The sequence below is a fragment of the Ornithodoros turicata genome, chromosome 2 (assembly GCF_037126465.1).
Source record: "Ornithodoros turicata isolate Travis chromosome 2, ASM3712646v1, whole genome shotgun sequence".
NCBI classification, from domain to species: domain Eukaryota; kingdom Metazoa; phylum Arthropoda; class Arachnida; order Ixodida; family Argasidae; genus Ornithodoros; species Ornithodoros turicata.
Genome location: NC_088202.1, coordinates 43705247 through 43720713, shown reverse-complemented (window position 1 = coordinate 43720713; position 15467 = coordinate 43705247). Strand labels below are relative to the sequence as shown.

The following is a 15467-nucleotide window of genomic DNA, read 5'->3' as shown; positions in this document are numbered from 1 at the left end:
ATATGAGATACGCTAGCATATCTGGCTTATGACGGAGCAATGGATCCTTTGTATTGCTTTCGGAGAGGCACTCCACCAGGGGCCACATATGTAGCGTACATGGCTGGGACTGCTATTGCTATAACAGATGTTATAACATTCGCTTCCCACGACAGACTCCCATCGAGGAATCTGTGGTGTAGCACACGATGCAGTTGTTATCCACTGGTGTGAAGATGAAATTTCTTGAGATGCCACCGCAGAGTCTTCAAAGCGATAGCATTATTGGGCTAGCTCCTAAGAAGTTCCTGTGGTCTGTGCCGAAAACTCAGCTCGGACGATAGGTGGCGCAACGGGAACCGTGGCGGCAGAAAAGTTTATGGCAGGGGGGGGGGGGGGGAATATGTTTATTATATATAAAAAAATAAGAGGGAAAGGTTAGCCACCGGTATGGCAGGGATTCACCGTTGCTCCTTCCCTTTTCCTACTTACACTGTTAAAACAGAACCTCAACACATAGCACGCTCCTAGCCAACCATCATTCCGAATAATGTCATTCTGTGTCCTGATTTGTTCGAAACAGGGGGGAGGCGCCTATCTGGGACAAGATAATGTGTCCCAGATAGGCGCCTCCTCCCATTTTCAACAAATCAATACACGGAATGATATCATTCGGAATGATGGTTGGCTATGAGCGTGCTATGTGGTGAAGTTCTGTTTTAACTGTATACAGTTCGCGTGTGGAGGGTCGCTTGAGGACCCGCTTTCACGAGACAGTAGCGAACATTGGAATGCTACCCTGTTGCAAGCGAGACTGCCAAGGCCTGAGAGCGTCGTCTTGCTTCGTCCTGACGTCGGCCTGCCGACAAGAACAAGCGGTCCTTCTCGGACTTCCCAATGTTGGTGACCGTTCTCTACGCGTTACAGTAATCCATTTAGGCCTGTCCTCATCCCAACATGTTTCATGTGAATCCCTCGGATCATTAAAATTAATGGCTCTCGATATACGCATTTCATTACTCAAAAGCCGTTTCTTCTTTCTCTTCTCATTTTGTTTTCTTCTCTTTTTATTTTCTTTCCCCCTTTTTTTGGAATAGCAAGCTGACCTCCGTCTGGCTGACTTTTCCTTTCTTTTTTCTTAATAAACATATCTCCCCCCCCCCCCCCCCCCCCCCCCCCCCCACCGTTATGGCTAACCTGTCCTGTTTTTCTTAATAAGTATATCCCCCGGTTATGCGTATGCTAAACTCGTGTACATAACGAAAAATAAACAAACAAACAAGTTATCCTTTAATTCGAGTCTATGGATTTTATTGGGTCAATGATCTTGTATGCAAACCCCACAGTGCGTTATCCTCTCCGGCGTTACATCTTCATAACTCATTACAGTTGAGCTACTACATTTGACTCATATATGCAAACATTACGCCCAGTTTAAAATTATCTCCGCATTTCCTTAGCAGGATTACTATCGCAATACTTCTCGTTGGATCAGCAGGCACACCACTAATTATTATGACACGTTCATGCCCGTCTGAAGTATATGCGCTCCAACTGCGGCGTCGTGGCGAACATTGAGCACGTCGAGGTCTTCAAATGTTTATGCAGTCCCTGGTGAGCCCCGGTTTGCGCCTGACCATGTTTTACAATGACCGTCGTCGGTGCTCGATTCGGTACACTTTTTTTTCTTGTGTTTTTTTTTTATTGCACAGGCACCCGAGGACCTCCAATTGTTATGTGAGCTACATAACTCATTGCGCTTCATCCTCATGCCACCCATCGCACATCTCATATGTGGCGGTATAATGTATATTTTCACCCCAGTGTGAAACAATCTGTGTCATCGTCATCATATATTTGTTGAAATAGAAACATTCTAACACACTCTGAAGATCTGACCCTCACTGAAGATGTCCCACTAGTACTTTCGAGGGATACGGCAGTTTAACGTGGTGTAACATATAGTTTGTACAGTACATCAACACCAACGATGTCACTGTTCCAGAAGATTGTCGCTTGTCTGTACTTTTCATCTTCTTGATTTACTGGGCAACACAACATGTGTGTTTCTTCAGCTACGATGACTTGCCAAATAAAGAAAACGAATGCCCCAAAGTAGGTGCCTGTTTCAGTATCTGTGTTTGTTCAGAAGAGCCGGCCTTCACGGGAACCTTTTAAACGGCGCGCACTGCGCTCGAAAATCCCATAGCTACGACGTAAAATTATGGCTAACATAAAGGTGTCTCTGCCCCTCTTCTCGACGCCCTATCTGTATTCATATCGACTTTACTGGGAGGGCCAGTGACGAGGGAGCATTTTATGACCATTGCGTTGAAATCGGGATTAAGGTGATTGCGAACGTATACATCGAAACGTTCAAAACCTTATTTAGCACCGCTGGGTTTGAATGGTACACGTGAAGCGGAAGCAGCTCTATAGCGTCGAAAACCATGTTTGTCTAACGGTGTGCTCCTAGTTCGTTGCGTTCAGTGGAAAGCTGGGACGGTGAGGAACTTCAAAGGATCAATCTTCAGCATTTTGCTTTCTAGTGATAACGACTGACAGGTCGTATAAGGGATATGAAGGAATGTAGCTGAGACGCTTCTTTTGATGTGTACCAGGGGCAGCAGAAGGACATTCCGTGCTGGGGCTACGAACTTTGCAATGTATTAGGGTGTGGAGTATTGGGCTAGTTTGCAATGTAGCAATGCCCTGGTTTGGGCTAGTTGGAAATGCATCTAGAAAGTGGAATCGTGCTAAGAATTACAAGAATAGGAATAGCTAGAGTCACTGGGAATAACAAAACGCTTCGCACTAGTAGCCTAGAGGACAACACAAGCGCGGCATCTCAACTGTGAACAAAATTTCGCGAGACATTTATACACATGTAACAACGCGTATCAGTGCTTATCGCGGCCATTCCAAGGAATTTTGTTTGTTTCTTCGCAGAGGCAGTGCACGGTTGCGCTGACGTATGACTCAATTATTTCTCTTTCCTTTTAATGTGGTTTTGTGATGTACCTCACACAAGCAAACGCTCCATTCTGAACTTTTTAATACCAACAAATGCAATGCTGATTAGGTCACAGTTATGGTTCTTGACTTCGTACCAAAGCAGTAGTATACGCATTGTCGTTGTCATGCTGTTAGCGAGTTTTCGTGGATAGCGCGCAATCACCTTTGCGTACGTAAGGGATATAGCGTTGATGGTTCTGCGCACGCCCATAACAGAAAAAGAGCTTCGCCTATTGCACGGAACCAGCAACACCACCGCTTACGTACGCAAAGCGATAGCGTACGATGTACTAGAATTCTCTATTAGAGATTTTTAGTGCACCGTACGCTATCGCCTTTGCATACGTAAGGGAGTAAGGGAGAGCGTGGTTGTTCTGCGCATGCGTGATGCTCTTTTTATGTTTGCGCGTGCGTAGAACCACCAATGCTATCCCTTACGTACGCAAAGGTGACAGTGCACGATGTACTAAAACTCTGTATTAGCTCATGCCAATGCACTTATGCGTACAGATTTCATACGTGTATCATGAAACCCATATGAATTAACTTGTGAAAAACGTCGCAAGGAGACAAAGTGCGACGAGAATAACCATTCCTTTGAATTTCTCCAAGGAACGAATCCACGTGCTGTGTAAGGCACGATGTCCCGCGATACGTGTAGCAGCAGACACAAAGAACCCGAGATATTTTGTTAGTCGCTCGGAGCACACATCAGGACTGTGGAAGCAGTTCCTTAACAAGCTGCACCTGACTGGAGGCCTAAATTCAACCGCATCACTTTCGCAGTACACACAACAAAGGACGGCCTACCACCTGCGAACGACAGTCTAAAAATCAGACCAATTGTACTTTTGACAAATGAAAACATCCTCACCAATGACGCTACGACTCGCCCGCAAGAGCACCACCTTCAAAGTGTATTTCCTAACGAGGAGAGCAAAAAATGAAAAAGGAAGAAAAAGCGAGAGGGCGATAACAAAAACAGTTTTGAGCACACGATCGCACCTTTAACTCCGACACGCTGGACTTTTGAGGTGACATCCACAATAGGCTCTGGCATGTGTGTGCAAACTAGACACGCCATCGTTCCCGCCAGTCTCCGCGGTTCTTTGAAACCATCTCTGCCGCCACTTATAATGAGACCCCCGTTGGGGTGCGGGGATTGGTTTTTGTATTTTCTCATACGTTACACGAGGGGGGCGGGGGTGTGGAGACGGGGATGCCTTTCGAGTGCACATTTTGTGTGGGATATGTTTGATCGTCACGGTTTTTGATTATGGTATTAGGATGATCTTTGTTGCCCGTGTGCTTCAGTGGTGCGTGCCGCTATTGAGGTGCGTAGCTTCATATGATAAACAGGACGATGCAATCGACTGCACGTGGGACAATCATATGTCCCCAAACGACTCTCTGCGGTGCGCTTCTAATGGATTTAACGCGTTAATGCAAATTGGAGAGCGAGGAGACCCTGCCGACAGTGTTGTGATTTGTATTGCATCTCGAAAGCCCTTTTCACCGCGGGCGTTCCTCGATCAAAGAGCGCCTATGCGTAGGAGGCGTCGCATTTTACGACGAATGCCATTCAGAAATGAGACGTTACTGTAAAACCATTTAATTTTTCGCATATGGAACACGGCGCCCATATTCGGAGCCTCTAAATTTCTCGGAATTTGGATGCTAAAATCCGTGGCGTGATAGACTTCCTTCGTAATACGCACTGGATTGCCGTTACCGTATTTAATAAAAGCAGAAAGCACCGCCCCAAGGCAGTTCAAATGCTTACTAATAGCTTGTACAGCCTAATGTAAGGACAAAGCTCATTATTGCGGCATGTCATCCGAGTGTCAACTTTTTCTCGAAATTTTCGCCTTCCCTTAAATTAGCGAATTTTTCAATTAGTGAAATTCGTGATAATTTGAGCCTCGTGAGCATTAAGAATTCTACCTGGGTGTCGGCACGGACAGTGTGTCGCGGTGAGACATCGGTGTTCCACAGTGCCAGCGGCACCTGTGGAGGCCGCACTGCAAGCCGGAAAATGCATATACAAAAGCCGAAAGTAGCCAGAGCTCTGTATGGCTGCACGTGAAGAATGTGGTGGTGGTGGTGGTGGTTGGTAAAATAACAAGGGGAGGTTGAATTCGCGCAAGCGAATTCTGCTACCCCCCAAAAAAAAGAAAGACGGTATACCCCAAAGCAGAAAAGAAAAAAGAAAGGAAACGGAAGAATGTGTTTACAATTTGATATGGCATCTCAGCTGCAAACGGCCGTTCCGGCCTTGTGATTGTGTGACCCTGTGTGTGATTTTTCAGTTTTTTGTTCTTCTTTACATTCTTCTTGTTCACTCTTCTTCTTGTCTTTTTTTGTAATAGCAAGCCGACCTCTGTCTGGCTGACCTTTTCTTTCAGTTTTCTTAATAAACCTATCCCCCCCCCCCCCCCCGTTTCGTCCTAGTTGAGGCTCATTGACCCAGCGCAGGGAAGTTACATGTACGTTATTGGGCCGGCACAGATGGTGTGCCGCGGCATTAGTGTTCCACGGCGTCAGCGACACCTGTGGAGGCCTTAGTGCAAGCCTGAAAGTGTATATACAAAGAAAAAGATATGGCCTGATGTGGCCTTTCCCGGCGCAAGTTGAGTTGCATTGGAATGAGTTCAGTTTTGTAAAGGTTGAGTGCGGCACGAGTTGAGTGTGGTATGAGCTCGCTTGGTGTAAATCAGAGTTCGAGGTAACTCGTTACAAGTAACTCGTTACTGTAACTAAGTTCCTTTTTTTGGTAACTTGTAACTTAACTCGGTACTTTTGCGCTGTAGTAACTTTCAGGGGAACTCGTTCCTTTTCCAGGTAACTTTGCCAAAGTAACTTAAGTGAAGTTCCAAGTTACTTTTAACTCGCTTTTCGCTCACATCTACATATTTTCTTGCTTTCTCTCCGGTTCCTCCATGGCATTTTGTGCCATAAAACGTGATATTCAATCAATGACAGTATTTTATTCAGGAAATAAGAACCGCTGCCATTGAAATGAAGCTGAACCATTGTGCGCCCACAGGGAGTAAAGATGCAAAGCGTTCGACTAGACATCTACCAGAAAACGTCATCATGACATTGGTAAACTGCCTGAAACCGAAACAAATCGGAGGGAGAGGGCTTGGTTCCACGAACGGGCGCTTGTTTGCTGCCTCCCATTGAAAGAAAAGTAGGACCGAGGGTCGCGTCCCTTTAAGGGACCATATCGTAATCCCCTCAAGACCGTGGCTTTCGGGCGTGACCTTGTTCACCTCTAGCTTCGAGCGTAGTTCAATTCTACCAAATTTTGGCGCTGTCGAACACTATGACATCATTTGTTTACAAACAGGGATAGGTCTATTGTTGGACATAAACGAAAACGATCTAAGCGTGTTGCACTCCTCCGCAGGTAACTCAAGGTCTAACTCAACTGCTGACGCGCGCTGCACCTGCGTAATGCTATTTTGTGTCCTAAGTAACTTGGAGTAACTCGTTCTTTTTTTAAGTAACTCAGTAACTGCGAGTTACATTTCAGACTGAAGAACTTAGTTATTAACTTAGTTACATTTTGCACACGGTAACTTAACTTGTAACGAGTTCTTTTTGACGGGTAACTTCTCAATCTATGGTGTAAATTGTCCCGTGTGAGTTCAGTCTGTTATGAGTTTTCCGGTATGAAATGTCCAGGTATGAGCTGTCTTGACCTGGGGTAGAGCCAGACGGACAACGGGAGGGAATCTTCCACATGAGGCGTCCGAGCGATGGTGACCTCACGCAACTAAAGAAAGGAACTAGGTGCGCGGGAAATGGGTGAAAGTAGCTGAAAGAAGGTTGTCTGTCCGAATGGGTGGTATATGCCGAGGGAAGGCAACTAAAAGAAGAAAATAGTGTGAGAGAACGGCTTCAGGATGGAAGATGGGCTGAACCTAGATGAATTGCTGTGACGAGGCAGGCTCAAGTGGCTTGATGCCCCAATAAACACCAACTCATCATCATCATCCAGTGGTTTGATGTGGGTAATTGGTGCCTATTGTGGATCTGGAATTTGTGACCATAGAAGATATCTCGCACGGTGTTGGAAGTTTCTCCAATGTTTTGGACATTGCATTTGTCGCAGGATATTAAATAACACACATTAGAAGAATTATAGCGATGAATTTTGAGTACAAAATTACATGTAGTGCTACGTACGGTCGTATAAGGAAGTTTAAATGTGCATGATTGGCGACGTGTATTGTGACAGGGCTAACATTTAGGTCGGCGTTGCGTTAAGCGGGATGAGGTAGAATATTCCGTAGATTGTTTAATCTACGGAATGCGACTCGGGGAGGAGATGGGAAGATTTCATTTGACGTATTGTAACCATGTAGGATATTTAAATGTCGCTTTAGGATGGACGTGGTGTTCAACAGTGACTTGTCGTAAGTGGCGAGAAATATTATATTACCACTGGCCTTTTTGGTTTTGGGGTACGTAAGGAGACTTTATACTGACGGCGGAGGATTTAGCAAAAAAATCATGTATAACGTCACGGGGTAACCTCTTTTTTCAACGTCCAAAGTTAGTTCTTGGGCGTGTTTAACGAAGTCGTTGTTCCAGAGATATCAACAGACCTGAAGAATTTCGGCGCTGTTTTGCACGTAGCGTGCGCTGGACACGTAGCACCGCAGGGGTGAGAGGCACTTCAGGTGGCATCCGTTGGCATTCGAAGCGGCTCTCGAAAAACGGCTGGAAACCCGTGGTGGCGCATGGGTGAACCCAGCCAAAGTCAGTGGATGGAAATGTGACAGACGGTTGTTATGCTTACACCCTGGCACGCTCCTATATCGCAAAACCAGGAGTAAACTTCTCTACTGTTTTTTCTATTTTTTTTCTTTTTTCGTTGAAGGATACACTGCTTATCCCGGTGGAAAATCCTAACCATACCTTCGATGTTAACAACGCACATACAACAAAACTAGTTAAAATTAATGAAACTTTCATGTGGCCGTTTAAACTGTGTATATTGGTTTGTTAATCCTACTTTTGAAAAGTGCCGGCACTCACCATTTCTTCTGTGTTTATCATCACTAATGCTGTGCGGCTGCGCTGAGTAGTGTGGAATCCTGTAGCAAAGAGCTGACACTTCCTGTCCCGGCCCCGAAGTCATTGCTTCGTACTCCGAACATACATTATGCTTGATACGGTAGGTGCATTCGTTCCTGCAGCGAGAAACGCAAATGTAACCTGTAACGCCAGAAAATGCTTAAAAAATAAATCGGTGAATGAATGTGTGAAAAATTAATGAAATGATTAGTCATTGTTTTGGATTGTGTGCAGGGAAAAATAAAATAGAGAAGGCGCTCATGAAGAGAGATGGCTACTCCAGTTCAATTAAATATGCAGAGAAGTAAAGAAAATGACAGTTGATGAATGTAAAGGAAAAGAAAATAGCAATCATTGTTTTATTTCAGCTGCATTGTACGTATTGTTAAACGAAAATAGTTACGGTTCCTTCGCAAAAATGTAACTCGTTATTTTGCCCGAACTTTTTAACCTGTAACTTAATGATCACACCGATTGCTTGGTCACTGCCAAACAGTTTGAGTGGACAGTAAATGCCAATGTGGTTCAAATATTAACAAGGGTTTTATTTCCAATGCTAGCTGCGTTAAGGCTCACGTGCAATCCAAATGGTGTTTTGTAGCGTTTCTGTCGAACGGCCGCGGTCAAGCCTTGTGAGCGTTTTATTGTCTTCAATCGTAGTTAAGAAAACATGTGGAAGACGATCCTCACGCGACGACCACGAACTTCTGTTGACCCGGACAACGTGCCGAATACTGAGTAGCGTGTTGGGGACGAACGTTGAAGAACTGTTATTCGAGAGGTACAGAACTCTGGAATTAGTGTTGGGAATGTTCAGGAAGCCTCGCCCGTTAAACTACTGTTCGGCATAGTCTATGCAGAACAATAGTTTAATGGGCCAGGCTTTTGTGCCAGATGAGCTGTCGGTTTGATGACTCCTCACGCCTGAAGACAAGGGAAGGCAGTTAGTGGCGTTTTTTTTTTTTTCTTTCTTCAATTTCACCATTTTGGAAATCAAAGGGACTGATTTTGAAGATGAGACGTGGGTCCGAGAATGCTCAATGTAATGCGTTGTAAGCTTTTCAATTTTTGACCTAGGCAAAGGTGGGTCATCCCAATATGTTCTAAGATACCTTTAAAAATGGGGGTATCGCAGAAAGTGCATTTGTGCGAGTGGTGGAATATGCACTCTTAGAAATGAATTGCACGACATAGCACGATCCTAGCCAACCACCACCCCGAGTGACATAGTTCTTTCTCCTGATTTGCTGAAAACGGGAAGCGCACGCATTTTTGTGGCATTATTCGGTTCATAATTGCCACAAAAATGGCCTGCGCCCCCCGTTATCATTCGGGATGATGGTTGACTAGGAGCATGCTATGCGGTGAAGCTCTGTTTTTATAGTGTCGGAACAGCATAGGAAAACACCATCCATCCTTGGGTACACGAAAGGCCTAATGCGAAAGGCCTGTAAAGCGTGCTTCACTGCGTGGTGAGTCTAACTGCGGAAAAGACTAACTTCTGCTTGCGAATATGTTGCAGCCGAACGTTTGTTCCTCTTCTGATTGCCTACACCAAATGCTGAGCATTTAATAAAAACGTTTTTTTTTATCATTACGCAATAGAGAGGTAGAGAAAGTATAGAATAAGGTTTGGTCAAGGCAGATAGGCCCATTAAGCTAGACTCAGTACAGATAGGATTCGGGACAAAGTTATGATTGCAGATACATTTGCGTAGGATACGTATTCGTGAAGTTGTAGTCAACCAATTGTAGCCTTGGTCGCAATTTCCATGTCTGCGTTGGTGAATTTATCTAATTATTTATCCTTATCTTATTTGGTATCGTAATACTATGGTTGAATATGTTGCAGCTGTGACAACAAGCATAACTCGCCGCATGCTTTACCAAAATTGAATGCAGAAATCTAAAAGGGCTCCATCCTATCATTTGTGATACTCTACTTACCACTATTACTACTATGTACTGTTTCACTCGCAATACAACATATTACTTTGCTGGTAATACTACTGTTACTATACTACTTGCACTACTATAAACTGCTGTTAGCCAATCACAAAGGTATACAGTCAACCCTCGATTTATGAACCTTCGATTTATGAATTCCCTCCCTTGATGAACACGAGCACGAGGAACCAAACTTTTTACATGCGTTTTTGCCCTCGATTTATGAAGGGGTCGTTCCAAGGTCAACAGCAACCTTCAAAGGGATTATTCCGTGGTCTTATGAATGACTCCTGAACGGACAAAACTTTTTCCAGGTATTGCACCCTCGTTTCTTAAGCCCTGGAAATCCGAACAACAAACGGGTTTTCCGGGGTCGCACAAGGGGCGACCAAGTGTTCGTGACCTCAACTCATCAATAGGGTGGCGGCTGTCACCCGGAGATAAATAAACGGAGGCTAAAAATCCCGGAGCAAATCCGAGACCTGTCGACTGCGAATGTCCTGACATCTCTATTTTCTAAGATTGACACAGCGCAAGGCATGGTCCAAAGCAAAATTAAACAATTTAGTATTGAATAATAAACAGAGTGTGAATGCGCTAACAGCACCAGACATGGTTGAAAGCAAATTTACACAATATATTGCATTCCAAACACAATCCCAACACGGAAATACTGTTCCATTTGCTCGATAGTACTCACTTAACGGAACTTTCGATTTATGAATCCCTCGATTTATGAACGATATTTTGGGGAACCGAGGGTGTTAATAAATCGAAGGTTGACTGTATTTGCAACATACATTTCTGGCGGCGCGTGCAGGTGCATGGTGCTTGCCGGCCTCCTGAACTCGTGCTCCGAAGCCTCGCAAGATGCCCCAGCAAAGGCAGCGGAGGATGAGCGTGCAATGTCTGCCTCTCTGTGTCCGCGGTATTCGAGGGTACTCGTAGGATCTGGACTCGAGGACGCAGGAGGTGATCCACGAATCTGTGGCTGCACGCGTTGGTACTCAATGGAGGATGCATTTTCAGCACTCGCGAATGGCGGGCCCTCGCCGTACGTGAAGTAGCTGTTGTGTCGGAACGGTCCACCGGCGTCACAAACTTTTGACCGATGAAAGCCTGTAGAAATTTACGTCCATTAGCGCTGAGCTAAACCTTTAAAAAATTGCCACCAATGAAATATTGTAGAACTTTTTCGTTTGCTACGAGACACCGTTTTCTAGGAAGGATTTCTTATTAATAGATAACTGTGTTCACAACACTAGCATACGTTAGTGCTCTGCAGAGTTCTAGAATATTCCTTGAGCAAAAGAGGTATCCCCTTGGTATGTGAAATCGCTATCACGCACTGGTTGACCTGGCGGTCATATGATGGTTCCACATGTATAGAGACCATACAGGTGTTGCGGAGGTATCTCTACATTCCCACACTACCTCGTGCGCATTACTTCGAACGCTCTATGAATGTTTAGCTTCTTGTTTGAAAGCTCCTTACCTGTCGGAGTAAGACTGCATCGTGTGAAAGCCATGGACATACTGAAATGGTCCTTTACCTGGCTTGGAAAGAACAGAGGGAAATTATGCCGGTGAACAGTAGTTACCATTCACATATCTTGTACAGATAATCAATACAATTTGTTTTGAGAACCTTGCTGAGAAGCTCATAATATTTTGTGCAAAAGCGTGCAGCACCTGCATGTTGTAAAATCATTTAACATATCAGCCCATTTGAAGGACGGCACAGCCAGGGATTTCCCTACACCCCCCCCCCCCTGCATTTTTGCAACACCCCCCCTGAAATTTCTCAGGTGACACCACCCAGCTCGGCCACCACCACGTTCTGGTAGTGAGTCCGGCGCAGCGAATTACATCCTGTACAGTCAAACTTATGCTGTAGGACCACAGTCATGTAGATGATCGTACCATGCATTTGTCCAAGATCATTTGAAAGTGACTGTTCAATGCATATATTGCGCGCATATACGAGCAAAAATGCGTGCGGGCACACAAACTCAATGTGGCTCATCAAGAACCATTTGCGCCCAACCCAATCAAGCAAGGTATTCCGCTTTTTTCGTCTAGGGTTTTCACCTTTGGTTGCTAGATATTCATTGAGCTTCGTGAGACAAGTTGCTAGTCTTTTTTCTTTGTCGGTCGTGCAATTATGCATCTTAATGTTGAAATGCCGTTCATAATGAATCTATATTCAATTGTACTGTGTTCGAACGTAATAACATGTACAAATAAAACGGGAAAGCTGCGCAGATATGTCACCATTTTGCCACGATTCTTTCAGTGTCTAAGAAAAATTCCGTAAGTCAAACCTTCACCAAGCATACCCCCCCCCCCCCTTGAAAGCTCGGCACCCCCCAGAAGTGAATTTATGGGGAAATCATTGGGCACAGCAGACTACAACACTAATAGAACTGGTGCTGCACAACGGTATCTCGTAAAGCGTGCACTATAAAATTCATTTGTAATTTTTTAAGTCACGTATTCCGAGGGCGTCCCGTATTTGTAATTAATAAATATGTACTTTCTTTTTATTTTGTAATCAGTATTTCTGTTTCCCAACTCTGATGAAGAGCACGCAGTCAGAGGTGGAGCGTCCTCTCTTCAGCATTTCCCTCTGCACGCGGAAATACTTTAGTGAAATCCTTATACGCCTTTAGGAACGACACATGTCCTCATATAGGTATTCATGGGGATTCACGAGGTTCACATCGATAGTCTCAGCATCGACGGCACGGCTAGAGCTCACGTTATATCAATGAAAAGCGTAGTCCTCGAGAAACATTTTTTTCCAGCACGTTGTTTCCAGCACGGTGTGTGGGAGTTTTCCGTGGCACGTCAAACGAACCCCAGGTAGTCGAAATTATCCACAGTGCCTATTGGTCTGTTGATCTCTGCGGCATGTGCAGAATGCAGCCACATAGTGGGCGGACTCACCTTACGTGTAAAACTAATCCAATTATTATAATCTATTATTATCTACTTATTATAATTTAGTTGTTACACGGTCCGAAAGGCTGCAGCCTAATGGCAGTGTTTGCCTTACTGATGTGCCTTTATTCAACGTCATCTACTCAAATATTCGCACTCTTATAATTTGGATGCGTTTTTTTTTTTTTAAGTTGCGCGTGAACATCACAATAATACCAGCCATGTTTGTTGATACCTTCCATAAGGCTCCTATTCCCCTTTAGGTGACTTTGAACGTTATCGTAATCCATACAGATTGATATTTGTGCCGCTGCAGAAGAAAATTTGCCAGTTATTCTTGCAGATTGTGAACGCACGTGGCAAGTTTAGTGATTAAGCTGCCTGTCTATGGGGTTGGAAAAAGGTACACCTCTAAATCCACACAGAGATATAAGCTCTTACTACTCACCTCAGCAATGTCGCCACAGACCGATCTGGTCATAGCAGCATATGGCTCCCACATAGTGACTCTGCTCAACTAATTTAACGAATATGGCTTTTCACTGAGGGGTTGGCTGTCCTATGTGGCCACTAACTTTCACTGAAGACTCACTAGCCTGACGCAGGCATTTTTGCAGCAGCGTCTCTTCTGATCCGATGACGCAGTGACATCTTGGACAAAGTTCCACATACTGGATGAAAGTCAGTGGCTTCGTCATCCAGCACGCGCCAATTCACCCGCGCTCCGTAGAATTTTCCTATTGGCCGAGCTCGCTCGCACTTCGACCAATAGGCACTAAGCGTGGGCTGGCGCACCGAGTCCCTGGGGTATCGAATTCTCTGACGATCATTTTTCGTTTGGTGCCTATTTTGTGCGAAGATAAAAAAGGAAAGAAAAACCTTGGAAAATATGAATGAGAGCGAATAAAGATAAAGGAAATAAGAAGGTTTAAGTGTAGAGCTGAACTCGAGGAAAAATCTAAAAATAAACAAGGCATCGAATGTGAATATATATTGAGAGTCAACTAAGATTCCAGAAGTGCTGTCAATCTGCCTTTCCATAGTATGTACCGCCAAGCACCAAACATGCACTTTGACGGCATGCAAACACCTCGGTAAATGGTGGCGCCACGACCATGCAAGTTTTGCTGGTGTTATTGTTGCGTTATTTTATATTATTTCCCGAAATATCCTACAATATAGCGTAGAGGTGAAATGGGGGGGAATATAGGTTTATTGCAAAACAAAACAAAAAACACGAAAGAGGGGAAAGGTTAGCCTGGCTCCAGCAGCCGACTTGCTGGTGAAATGGGTGAACTGAAGCACCTTATTTCTATTCGATCGCTTGTTTATGAACATTTTTTGGAAGGTCCTAAAAATGAATTCACGTGAATAAGGATGATATTTCTCCTTGTCCGTTGCGACGAGGTTTCCACTGCTTGCGAAAAAATAAAACTTGAAGCAGCTGGCCCCGGCGACAAAGGCTGTCTCGACAAACTTGCGTGGGTTGAATGTATGCTTCTCAAGCAAAAAAAAAAAGAAAAAAAAAACCTGAGACATAAGGGCGTCCTCTAACTGAAACGCGCTGCAGTTTACAAGTGAACGGACCCAGCACTTTGTCATCTGTCTGTTGATAGGCGGCGCTGTCGCTTGATGAATTTTAAACAACAGCAACTTTATTTAGAAATGATTGCGGAGTTTCATCGCTAGGGTGCGATACCCTACTCCATTGCTGTAATGTGGTGAAATGGAATAATGCGGCGCCTAACATTGAGGACCGGTAAGCGTTGGTGTGCTGGATTTGGCCATGGACCAAGCAATTTTGACATAGTGATAGGGCGAGAGTCTAGCTGATTTAGAGAACCCTGAAAGTGTGGTTCGGAAACATTGGTATAGCACGGGCAATCGGGAAGGATGTGCTCCAGATCATCGCAGTGACAGGTTCTTGGAGAGTCAAGTTGTCGCAAGCGATAACGCCATTGAGTCACGATGTCTAAGATTTAAAAATTCACAGTACCGCGTCATTTTAGTGCTCATCTCCATCATCATCTCACATTAGCTACAAATGGCACTGGGGCAGCGCCCAGCCTGCTGGCCGGCATCAGCCCCATCTGATCATCGTATCTTAATGTGTGTGTGTGTGTACTGCTCAGGCGCTCTCTTCCTCTTGTATCTTTGAAGTGGCTCGAATGAAAACACATCCACAGAATGTGAATCGGCACTGCACAGTTGCTCACTCCTCCAGATGCTGGAGCAGCGTGGTGCTTTCGTAGGATCGACCATGTTTTCATACGTATAAACTGCTCAGCAGTAATGGCAAATCTGGAGCAGAAAGAGGTGTGAGTTCGAGCCAGGCCGCTGTCTGTCTTAGTTCAATCTTTCAGCGTTCTTAGGCGTTGGATGCTTCTACGCTTTATATTTGTCTGTTTGTGTGTTACCAGCGGCATGGTTAAGACGTCCCGCTCGTTGGTGGTAGCCAAGGTCGTGCTGAAGACTGGGACATGGTGGGTTCGAAT

At 44.7% G+C, this 15467-nt stretch overlaps 1 protein-coding gene across 1 annotated transcript in view; it reads right to left on the bottom strand.

Moving 5' to 3' along the window:
• LOC135384577 (ETV5-related protein Ets96B-like) overlaps positions 1–15467 on the bottom strand; it is a 40001-nt gene that overhangs the window by 15574 nt on the left and 8960 nt on the right. The window contains exon 2 of the mRNA XM_064613773.1: positions 10865–11148. Within this exon, the coding sequence (XP_064469843.1) occupies positions 10865–11148 (284 nt within the window). The remainder of the gene's footprint in view (positions 1–10864; positions 11149–15467) is intronic.